Source organism: Osmia bicornis, chromosome 5 (assembly GCF_907164935.1).
Source record: "Osmia bicornis bicornis chromosome 5, iOsmBic2.1, whole genome shotgun sequence".
Lineage (NCBI taxonomy): Eukaryota > Metazoa > Arthropoda > Insecta > Hymenoptera > Megachilidae > Osmia > Osmia bicornis.
Genome location: NC_060220.1, coordinates 9647909 through 9659706, shown reverse-complemented (window position 1 = coordinate 9659706; position 11798 = coordinate 9647909). Strand labels below are relative to the sequence as shown.

The window sequence follows — 11798 nt, the reverse complement described above, 5'->3', positions numbered from 1 at the left end:
GCCGCCCCGTTTACCTTGACAGATACATGAATTATAATTTGCTCCATGATCCAAAACCGCACGAGTTGTTTTTTCCTGTTCCCCTTCGTTTCTCATTCCTTTCTTTCTTTTTTTTTTTAATATTGTTTGAATACCTTGGAATAACTGGAAATAATAGATTCATATCAGATGTTGCTAATACTGTCGGTGTTTTTCTGTTTTTTTGAATATTTAATAGAAAATAAAAGGAAAATTTCAAGCAAGCATTATCTAAGACGGATGGGACTTAATTTTCTGAGGCTAAATCTACGGTGGTAGTATTCCCTACGCATGAAGGATCACCCTATTGTATGGGGTATCCAAACAGGGTGACAGTAAGAAAAAAAAAAGGATTGAAAAACACTGTTATAAGGTTACACCGACTTTACCGTTAAGCCCCACCTTTCTGTCTTTCTTACCACATCGCTCTCCCCACCTGAGTCACGACGCGACGTCTCTCGCGTTTCTACTCTGCTCGGTTTCTCTCCTTCCAACCTCTCTCGCTTCTCCTTTTCCATCGCGCTATTCTATTCCTCTCTTTCGCTCTTTTTCTCTACCAACGCTCTACGTCACTAAGGTGCTCACGAGCCCCTTTCACCTCGCAGAACCTCGTGTCTTCTCTTGATTTCCTAAAGAAACGAAGAAAGACACGATAATTCGGTCGAGCAACAGGAAGATGAGCAATTTCGTTTGAGATTTGGACGATTAAATTAGCATTAACATTCGTTCGTACGACTTTTATAATGATTCGATAAATGGTGATTTTAACGTACCTCTCGGTCGATGCGGTTAATGGACTTTTTTTTTTAATGCTCGTATGATTTTTTTGCGATTAAAAATCAAAAGTCGTATGATGCAAGTTAACTGCAACGTAATGTGTTCCTATTTTACTGCTACGTCTATGAAAATTAGAAATATTTCCTTAATTAGTAGCATGATCTAGCAACAACAAAATCAATTATTAATCTCTATTTACGTATAGAAAGTTGACCTAAAGTCATAGTGGTATTCGTTCGAGCCAAGTTGGGCCAAGTTTGGTCTAAAATAGTGATGCACAAAAGTTTCTCCACTTTCTTAATATCACAATCAATGTTGCAATAGAATTTTACCATTCAGTGCCATTTAAATATTTACCTTGTGCAAGTTATTCTTAACTTAATAGGTCTGTACAATAGCTTACGATCTAAAAACAAATTATACGTGAGTTTAAAATAAGAATTACTAAATCGTACCTACACGGATGTGTATTGGAAAAATATCTAATAAAATGATAATTATGAATAAAACATGGTATAAATATCTGAAGCTGATCGGTTCATTTGGAAACTCGAGGCATAAGTTGCGCGTCACTGAGTTCAACGGGTTCGAGATTCGACTTCTCAAATAGAGTACCAGTGACGGCATCTGGTGAAGATATTCTGTATTAAATGTCCTGCGAAAGACACAACTACAGATTTACCGTGATGTACGTAACCGCGTACACGGGATTCGTTTCGGTTTTTGCATCGTTGAATTGGAGTGGTGAGGTATGCACGAGGCGGGTTGCGATGGTGCCGGTAACTGTGCTTCGCCGCCAACGCGAAATCTGTGATTTTCATTACATATACTAATTTAATACCGAGATTAAATACATCGAATAACAAGGAAACATGTAAGTGATGAATTTCCGATACTTTATGTTAAGAAATTTATTGTTTCGAATCATCAAGATTTCAGTTATATTAATAAAGCAATTGTAAAACATTATCACAGTTTTATGTGTTATTATATTACCTTGTTAACAAACTAATTAATTTTCCTTCCCTTACTGTTTAAAATTTATCTACATCTGTTCCTAGAACATTATTAAAGTTGCTCAATTACATGCGATAGGTGACTAAACTCCTTGCAAAAATCAAGACTTACAAAAGAATGTAAATATGGCAGAAGGTGGAACAGAACCAAAGTCCAATGACAATCAAGTATCTAAACATCAGTTAGAAGTAAACGAGTGTCTTGGTAATTGGCTAGTGTACTTACAGGTTTGTGTATTTACAATAAATTTCATATATAGAAATGCAAAAATAAAACAAGATTTTTCATACAGATGCTCAATGGCCTATGCACTGCCGGTACAAAGTTGGCTCAATCGTTGCAAACACTTTTGTCTGTTCACGATACAGTGGCTCAATGCCGATTAACTGGACAATGTCTTGCTGGATGGGAAGAGCTCACGAGAGCTACGTACATAGCCAGTAATACCGTAAGAAATCATATTATTGCTGCATTAAGAGATCATGAAACTCGAGAAAGTGAAGCAGATAAACATGTAATTATTTCAAGTTAGTCTTTACAACTGGAAAATCTTCTCTTTTATTAAACAGCATTATTTTTCTAGGACATACTTAGGGATAATTTGTTAACTTTCATAAACTTGCAATATCAGTTTTGCGTTGCTTGCTGTGAATGCCTAGGTAAGGATTTCTTTGTAATTAATCCATCGATTCTTTATTCGTGCTTTTTGAAATGATTCTTTCAGGTGGAATGGCAGAATGCTCTTGTTCTCAAAGCGGCGCAGCTGAATGTGACATTGCTTCTCTACAACAATGTTTTGAAAGACTGTATAGTTCACCGCTACCAGTGTCTTCGTCGTCGACACAGCAGTCTGTGCAAAATTGTCATAGATCACCTTTACCATATCCATTGTTTCCTCTGCAGGTAACTTTGTTGTTGTAAATTAATTCCTTCTATGATTAATTATAATTTTCTACAAAGGTTCAGAGGAGATGGTCTGAAACGGCAGCCGCAGAAATGTCCGGCGAAGTCTCGGAAAATCCGATAAGAAGGTGGTCTATGCCATGGGATTGCCGAAATATCACAGACTGGCCACGACAAGACGATAGATCTCGATTAAGGGTTCCTCATCAAGACAGAAGTAGATCAACCACGCCTGATACAATATGGAAGACATCCACCATGGCTAGTCAGGATGGCTTACAGGAGGCAATTCAATTGTTATCTTGCAAACCAGGTATATACAGAGAAACGATTAAATATCATTTGTTGTTATCATTTATTACAAGAATAATTGTTATATATATATATATATATTAAATTTATTACATATCGAATTATTTTAACATTTTCATAGGAGTTAGGCCTTTAAATCAATTAACCGCTTACACTAATCAACATATACCTGGTGTCACTTTAACAACGTGCAATTTCGAGACAAATTATGATTCAACAATCTGGCCAGGATCTCGCAAAGTAGGTTCATCGAGATGTTGGCCGCACGATTCTCACTCAAGCGATCATTCTGATCAATCGGGACGCCGCGAAAGCGATCAAAGTGCACACAGTGGAGAACACAGAGATTCGGGTACAATTTGATACGCATTGAAATTTATTTATCCGCTTTATCTTCAATAATTTATTTCTTTTAACACTGCGTAGAACAAAGTGGAGCCAGTGGTAGCCATGGAGACAGTAAAGATAGTATTCATTCTCATAGCGACCATAGAGAAGTCGAACCCGGTAAGTATGTACGTTATCGATAACCGACAGATAAAAGCGCATGTAATTTTCTATTTTTCCCATTAGGTACTGCAGACGTATTACCGTCCCGTAAAAGCAGCTCTTCAACAGACTCTTGCATATCAGCTCATAGTCGTTCAGGTTCTGAGAGCGCCGGTGGTGGGGTAATGCACATTTACGACATAAAATTATCATCAGTTATTGTTTCTTTATATTAATCATGCGCGGGATGAACGTTAATATTTTCAGGAATGCGCGAGGTCTCAGTTATACTCGATGTGGAGTGGCAGCGATTTGCCGTTCATTAAATTGCCAGAAAGCAATGAAACGCAGGACGAACATCCGCCCGTGTAAACACTCGACATTGGTAAATGAATTTTATGCTTTTTTTTTTCGAACGCTATCGTTGATTTATAAGAACGATCAAAATCGTTCTGACCATTATTATATTATAAGCGTGATTCAGTAATGCGCGTTAATAGTGCGTGAATAATGAATTAATGTACGTGATCGTTGAAAAAATACGCGTGAAACGCGACATCTGATCAATATAACAAACGTAGATTTGAATGAGTGTGTTTATATTATCGCGCGACACATCGGTACATAATCATTCGAAGGATGAAACATATTAGCTAAAAAGTTATTTATACAGATTTTTAATTATTTGCGCTAATTTATTCACGAATGATTATTTAATATCGATCCCCGTTTCCCCTCTCTAGTCTATCGATTTTATATCAGGGGAGAGTTGTTAATTTTTTGGAATTTCGTTATCGAGTTCCACTCTTCGGTCAATATCGTGAAGCTTTAATCGAATCTTCAGTTTTAAGTATCACTATAATACTAATATTGTTAATTTGTATTATATTTAAATGCATGAATTAGAAATTATACACTGGAATATTTTCTTTTTTCTTTTTTTTTTCGTGTTCGATTCTTTGCATTGTCTCGATAATATCGTGCATTGGCATATCCAAGCGCAGTATTAAATCATATCATAAAAATTATATTTTCTCCGACTTGATTATTTCACACTCGATACCGTGTCTGTACGCCATCGATGGGTGTAAACCTTTTGTGATCCGTTCTGTGCAATTTGTTTTGAAGCAATTCATCAAATATCGCAAGAAACATTTGAAATGGAAAATGGTATAGAGTTAAAAAGTTGTAAGAAACCCATCTTAAAACTTTCAAAGTTCGGAATTATTTTCAGAAGTTGTTGAGAGAAGGCACGCTCGGATCGCAAAGGATTAACATTTCCAACAACGTACGTACAATTGAATAACGCGAAGAGGACAATGCATTTTGTGTACGTCAGTCGCATTACGAATGATTCTTTTTAGTACATGTACAATCATATGGCACAAAACAAAACATTGACACTGTAGGGCTACTTACATACATATTTAACAGATAAAAACGAGCGATGACTAACGCGCTAAGCCGCTGGAGTCACGCTACGCGCCCAGTCAGTTCGAAAGGGTCGTTCAGGTTTCTCCGTCGATTCGCTGTATATCTGGTTATTCAAAAATCTGGACGGCTACGGTCCAAGTAGGCTTTAAGCCTTTACAGACCGTTTTCTCTGTTCATCTAAATTACACTTTCTGACGAAAATATTAAAATCCCTTTTCAAGGGAACACGAGTCCATCGTTCAAAATATGTATCCACGTTTCGAAAGAGTGAAACGGTCGTCGATCGTGACAGCACGTAACAAAAAACTTGAGAAACGCGCGGAAATTTATCTAAAATCCGTTTCGTGAACGTATCATCACCGGGAATGCGCACTGTCGAAGAACCACGATTAGTCGATCTCATCCTCAGTCAGATCGTCTTCGTCCTGACCGTAGTCGTCGTACTGATCCTTTAGATCGTCCTCTTCCTTGTCCAACGGACAGTGTATGCATCTCGATTCGTTGATTCCGTAATTGATACATGTGTCCCCTATGCACTCGCAGCAACCATCGTGGAACCATCTGTAACTGGTAGCGCCCATGCTTTGGCAAGACGCCCGACATTTGTTCCACGAGTTGCACTGTGCCATGAACGCAACGGTACAGTTTACCGTCATTACGTTCGGTTTCAACGGGTGCACCTCTTCTTCGGTAGTCTCTGAAAAGATGGATCTATTTCTGTGAAACAAAGAACGTCTCGCGAGACAAGAAAAGAAGGAAAACGAAAAGATTACGATACGTACGGATATGATATTTCATCTCTTTCTCGGGTTTCGGTGTGAACAGGGATATGTCGAAGTCTACCGGAAACGTGAATGTGAGCCACCGTTCGTGCGGATCCGGTTCAGAGGTCAACGCTTGGAACAAACCTGGGACCGGTTCGCTGAAATCTTCCACGTGAGATTTCTTGCTCAAAGGATTGTCCGTGATGTTTGGTTTCGGGCAGAGATCTGCGAAACAGAGTATCGTTGAATTTAAAATGAACGTATTACGAGTTAAAATCATTGAAATTTCAAGAGATGACTTACCTACGCACGAGCAGCACTCGTCGTAGAGATAACTGAGACAAGAGAAGCATTCCTTGCAACAGGTACAGGTAACGAGGTCGCACTTGCAGCTCTGCGTGAGCATACACTTGCTCACGACGCTGGCGCAAATCGCCTCGTTGCAGGCTTCCGAATCTCTCGTTATCACCGTCGCGACCAAGATTCCAACAATAGCGATCAGCGTACTGCTCCAACCCGTCATCGTGTTCTAAAGATTTACACCGATCGGTGAACATTAATCCTTTCGTTCGACATCTCTCAAAGTATGTGGTAACAAAATAAACCGCGTCATTAGGTCAAACTTTGTAGATAATTGCAAAATAAGAGGAGAACTGTAGAAAGCAAGTTTACAAGTTAAACACGTAGAAGGTTATCGACAGCAATTGAAATGCCGATTAATTTATCGTCGCTTTCCTCTAACGATGCAACGATCAGTAAAAAAGTCAGCTTATCGTGTTCTACGGTAGACCGTAAATTGCGTACGTTGATTACGACCATGAAGCTTGATTAAGGTTATTAAGAATATTCATGAACGTGAGTCAGGGTGTCGTTAAGGGGACGTCTGCCGAAAGAGGGAATTTTTTATCTGCTTTGAACGTGAAACGTTCAGTTGATCATAGTTTGACGAGTTATCAAAGAACAGGAGTTGATTTGTATAGGGTAGATAGGGTGGAAGAACGAATCGGTTTGATTTAATTTGATCGTTACCTCGTGAACGTCGCAAATTCCTTTGAAATTCTTCTTTCTTACGATCTGATTACGGTCGAAGGATGAAAATGAAACGTGGATAAAACGCGTGGTGAAGTTAAAAAAGTCCGGAACTCCTTTACAGCGCGTATCCTGTTCGGACAAGCTTGAACCGACTAACAGGATCGAGAAGCCAAAGCCTCGTTTTTCACGCAAAATCCCCACTTTCGAACGTTCGAAAGGTAGCGGTTGTAAATGAATACCGAGCGGATTGGTTTTACGACGACTTCCTCCAGGTAATCGTCCCTCCTCCCCTTTCTATATCGTGTAACCCTCGCGCCACCCTTTGACAAGCGCCACTTGGATCATTGCTTCCGCTCGAGCAGAACTACTGAATGAACTAGGGCTCGCAACAGGTGTATACTCATCGTCGAATTTTTCGAGAAATTCTTCGAATCGAAAGGTTCTCGGCGTTTAATTTGAACTTTGATTTTGCCAAGGCTTCGCGCTAGCAGTTACTTTGCATTTTCGAAAAAATGAAAGTTGAGGAAACTTCGTCAAAGTTCAATTTGCCAACTCTGAAGCGATACTTGTCGAGACTTAGCCGAGGAAACGAGCGCGATTTTTATTCGTCGAGGTGGCTAATTGAAATGCCGCGGATGTCCTATGCAACGGAGGAATCGCCGTGCGCATCGAGACTAGAGACTGAATTGTTTTAGAAAAATTCCAGTTGAATCGAAGTAAATAAACTGTTCGTCATCCAGGGACAAGACGTGCTCACAGCCTCGCCTTGTTCTGCCTCCGGCATGAAATAACTTTGGTAACAAACGACGCGACGATCGCCTTCGTGGAAAGCATCTTCCTACGTTTACTCAAATTTCTCTGCTCCCGTACATCCTCATTTTCTTTTTCCTCTTTCCAAAGATTCTTGATTCTTTGACTTTTTTCTTTTTCTTTGTTATCTAATCATTACATGTTCGATATTTCTTCCTTCAGTGGATACCTTGCTTTCAACGGTCCATGATTTTACGCAGAGTCTCGCAAATCCTCCTCGTTCTAAGAAGCGATAGAAAGAAAACTCGGTGATCGATCGTGAAATGGCCGACAGTAAACGCGTCCACGCAGCCAAGATAGAGATTTCTTGAGAAATCCATACAGTTTCAGCGACAACAGGAGACAGACGGTAGGAATTGCATAAAGTACCAACAACGGCGTCTTTCTATCGCGCTTAATATATCTCGATCGACGGAGCAGCGATCTTTACGCTGCTTCAAAGCGTAGATCGTCTTTCAAAACATCAGTGATCACGAGCGCTAGTCGATCATAGATCGCGAGTGATCATGAACTGTGGAGGTCTATGCAGATACCGCGAGCTTGCTCGAATGGCGCGAAATTTACGCCGCGAACGAACCGATCGCGTCCCTGGACTTTGTTACGCCGATTTTCGCGAGAAAACAAACAGGGGCGCGGATTGATCGTCTCGATATTTACCTGGCGGCACTCCTGCGACGTGTTCCAAGGAGCGAGCAGCGGGTAGAGAGCGGTAACCTATGCGCGGGGAACTATTTTAAGCACGCGCAACCGGTTCGCGTTGCGACTGCTACGAAACATATTCTCTCCGCGAACCGTGGTATCCTTTTCGTCGTAGAAGCGAAATTTTCACGGAGAAATTCCAAATCTCTCATCCGTCCTCGTAGATCCACTCACTTTGTCGCTTTATCGCACTTGGTCGGCCACACTTTCTCCTCGTCGTATCCGGACGATTTTTGGGACCGGTTCCTCGGATTCAAAGCGGACGAATCGCGAGAGACCGAACGTCGTGGAACCGCGATGACGACTGCTCGCGAAAAAAAACCAAATACGTCGATCGATCGCGGAAGGAAGAAGGTAGAGACGAAGTGGTACCCTGAAGATCGACGGACGAGAGATCCGTGACGATCGCGACGAATCGAAGAGCGACTCTCATTGGACTGAATTAAGGAAGGACGTGGACCGAGAGAAACGGAGAAGCGGAAAGGGAAAGAGGTGGAGGAGCAAGAAGGAGAAGGAGGAGAAGGAGGAGGAAAAGGAGGTGTTGGCGATGGTAACGAAGCGAGAGCTAGTACGATGTTGGTGATGGTAGTGGTGGTAGCCACTGCTGTTGTTACCGTAAAGTCGTTGCCGAACACACGCTGATGGTGGTGGTTGCTGATAGCGATGGTGGTGGAAAAGGAAAAGAGAACGAGTCTTTGATTACTAAACACGCTTTATATCAAAAACAGTATATTTTTACTCTTTTTATAACTTTATGTTGTTACAGCGTAAACGTAACCTTCGTTCTCGCTGTCTTCCAGACTCCAAACTACCAACTGACCGAGGACTGGTTTTCAATTTTTTCTTCACTTTTTGTTTTACCTGTTCCGTTGCCTCTTCTCTATCTTTTTCTCTTTATTCTCCTGCTTCCTCCGACTCGTCCCGTCCATCCTTTCCTTTCCTTCTATCTCTTCATGGTCCTTTCTTCCTGGTCCGATCATCCCTTTCCGCGAAAGTCACGCTGACACACGAGTGGAAAGAACGATCGCTGTTGGTCATCGGTGATACCATCGATAGACCATGGAGCACGGTATCGCAGGTATCTCGGAAAGAAAGCGTCCGAGCGTGGAGAACACGAGCTGGAGAATCCATCCGGACTATCCGTTCAAATCTCTTGCGGAAGCGACTGCTTACACGAAATCGATCGCTTGTACCTCCAGTGACGACGAGATCCATCAAAGATACACCAAATTCTCGTTTCCGGGTCTATCGGAAAAGAGAATTTCTCTTTTTCTTTTCTTTCCTCTCTGTAGCAAATAAGAAGCAGATCGTGGAAGGACACGGACTGTGTTCGAGACCGCTCGCTACCAAGAGACACGGAGTCCGTCGTGAAACCTCTCATTTCCCTCCTACTGCAATCAACGGCATTTAAGCCTGTGTTTCGAGCGTTTAAGCATTTAGCTGCTTCCGTCCGTATCTCGGACGGTATACCAAGAATTTTTTCCGTCCCGCGAGACGACTCCCTGCAACCTGCTCTCCGACAACAAGCACCACTCTAACGTCACTAACCGATCGTCGTGTATCTCTAAAACAGTCTAGTCTTGTTCTACCGAGTAATAAATTGACCCTTCTGCGGAAAAGTTTGAATGTTACGAAACTCCTCCAGAAGAGACACGAACGCCTAAGTGGAAAGGTCCGAATGCAGGGCGCATCGGTTCAATGGGTGCACGCGTGACTTTGCAATCCTTCGGGACACGTTTCTCCACGCAAGAAAGAAAGACAAGTGAAAAAGACAAAGGTGGCATAGCATAAGAGAAAAGGTAGAATACGTCAGGTATACGGAGGTCGTTAGCTGGAAGAAAAATTAGCCGTTTGTCGGAGTTCCGTCCATAGATGGGTCAATCAGATACGAAAACACTTGTCGAGGGCGAGCATTGTTCGAAGGTAACAGGCCTACGAAGGATCGTAGACACAGGTATACTTTTGTCCTTAATGACCGTTCGAGGAATTCAAAAGGTTCACGGATTGTCGAATGTTCGTCAGGGGTGGGCCGTGATCGTTCACGAGGACTCCTGCCATTTTCTTCTTCTTGGAGGGAGAAGCGCTCGCGCGACACCATGATTACGCGATACGTTACGGTGTTTCCAGGGTACCAGGTCTCTCCTTTCGATACGTCTTTCACTTTTATCATCTGCGATGCTTCGAAATGAATGAAAGTTCGATTCATTTAATACGAGATGAACAAAAGATGGCATTTACGAGTGGTACCTACGAAAGCGGCTACAATCGAGTCGAAGAATGGGATCGTTTCCTCTCTTTCTTACGGTTAGCCATTATCGGGGTAAACGCAATAAAGCGAGTCAATAAATTATGGTCAAGCTTTTAGCTAATTCTCTGTTACATGCAACTACTACCGAAGAGGATGATTTTGTTATACGGGATAGGTTTCGAGAGGCGGAGGGCGTGGTCATAATCTGTGTTGTATATTCTATTTCTATACTTGTGCATTCAATCCTTTCACCGGTCGTTTAGACTTCTTTCGCGTCTGTCAAGGTAAAACTGCACAAACATGGGTTCGATCACGTTCAGTGACAATTTAAATACGTAACGAAGTTATCAAACTGTAAAAGTTATTAAGTTAATCATGTACATTATGTTTATAATTTATTATAGATCAAACAGTTATTAAATGTTATAAAATTAAGTAAATTATCTAAGTAACTCGGAAAGAAAATTAAATAAATGAAATAAATAATTCTGAAAGGTAATTAAATACATTAAACGATAACTCACCTGGTTTTTTAAAATGATTTATTTATCAAGACGCACGAAGTGAATACAAGTTTGACCCCTCGAGAACAAAGGTATGTCCGTTTTTTCTTTTGTATCTATGGTTACTGCAAGTAGCTTATTAGAACTGACACCTCCTCGACAAAATCGCTAGGTAATAATGCTTATTTTTGTATTTTACAATTGGTTCACAAGTTAAAACTGAAATTAAAATTTAATTGAAGAATCAAATCGCTCATAAAAAGTAGTTTTAATTGTGACGTCGCTGAGCCCTCCCACATCCAGCGATCAACTTTTGAATTGTGATTTTGTTCATTTCTTTTCTGATTTTCTCTTGTGTTTCTTTCTTCTCCCATTAAAAAACGCGTCGTTTTAAATTTCGGTAACTTCCGTTACCTTCCTATAGGTGGTGCCAGTGTTCCCTCGTTATCGGAAAACCAATCGGTAAGTTGCTGAGTAGTTTCCGACGTTTTTGTATCGATGGGACTAGGATCGAATTTAAAAAATCTTTCACTTATGGCGGTCCTTTTAAAATATAAATTTGTTAAACAATTATTTTTCGGTTTTGTGCTGATTTTGACTAATGTCTAAAAAAGTAGAATCGGCTGTGCTCTCTACAGATTGACCTAACTTCACCTGGGGGTGTCTGGGATCCCGAAAATCATAACCTCTCGAGAACAAAGGCATTCCAGTCTTTCTGTATCTGTAGCCACCGACACGAATTGCACATGTATGAAATATTGTCGTATTTTAAATTGTGAATAAATCAGTACC

The 11798-nt window shown here is 40.9% G+C and overlaps 2 protein-coding genes across 3 annotated transcripts; one reads left to right on the top strand and one right to left on the bottom strand.

Annotated features, from left to right (window-relative positions):
• Positions 1-1471: 1471 nt before the first annotated feature.
• LOC114878142 lies at positions 1472-4104 on the top strand. The gene is made up of 10 exons (XM_029191592.2): positions 1472-1669; positions 1891-2039; positions 2105-2326; positions 2396-2471; positions 2537-2715; positions 2773-3028; positions 3149-3379; positions 3454-3534; positions 3601-3698; positions 3784-4104. The coding sequence occupies exons 2-10, from the start codon at positions 1938-1940 to the stop codon at positions 3886-3888; spliced, it is 1350 nt and encodes a 449-aa protein (XP_029047425.2). The 5' UTR covers positions 1472-1669; positions 1891-1937; the 3' UTR covers positions 3889-4104.
• A 538-nt stretch (positions 4105-4642) lies between these two features.
• LOC114878143 (twisted gastrulation protein homolog 1-A-like) lies at positions 4643-8699 on the bottom strand. Of its 2 annotated transcripts, none has more exons than XM_029191594.2 (4): positions 8430-8699; positions 6018-6243; positions 5733-5939; positions 4643-5647 (listed from the first exon to the last, which is right to left on the bottom strand). In XM_029191594.2, exons 2-4 carry the CDS (start codon positions 6235-6237, stop codon positions 5340-5342), a joined length of 735 nt encoding a protein of 244 aa, XP_029047427.1. In that variant the 5' UTR covers positions 6238-6243; positions 8430-8699; the 3' UTR covers positions 4643-5339. The 2 variants fall into 2 exon arrangements, with proteins under 2 accessions (XP_029047427.1, XP_029047426.1); XM_029191593.2 differs by having other exon boundaries at positions 8214-8698.
• Between the last annotated feature and the right edge of the window lie 3099 nt (positions 8700-11798).

Bases quoted from the DNA above. Each gene is read 5' to 3' on its own strand.
- LOC114878142 (XM_029191592.2), top strand. From the start codon at position 1,938: ATGGCAGAAGGTGGAACAGAACCAAAGTCCAATGACAATCAAGTATCT. The intron at 3,380-3,453 runs GTACAATTTGAT...AACACTGCGTAG, and splicing joins TGGAGAACACAGAGATTCGG to AACAAAGTGGAGCCAGTGGT. The intron at 3,535-3,600 runs GTAAGTATGTAC...TTTTCCCATTAG, and splicing joins CCATAGAGAAGTCGAACCCG to GTACTGCAGACGTATTACCG.
- LOC114878143 (XM_029191594.2), bottom strand. From the start codon at position 6,237: ATGACGGGTTGGAGCAGTACGCTGATCGCTATTGTTGGAATCTTGGTC. The intron at 5,940-6,017 runs GTAAGTCATCTC...TCTGTTTCGCAG, and splicing joins CGAGTGCTGCTCGTGCGTAG to ATCTCTGCCCGAAACCAAAC. The intron at 5,648-5,732 runs GTACGTATCGTA...CCATCTTTTCAG, and splicing joins AGAGATGAAATATCATATCC to AGACTACCGAAGAAGAGGTG.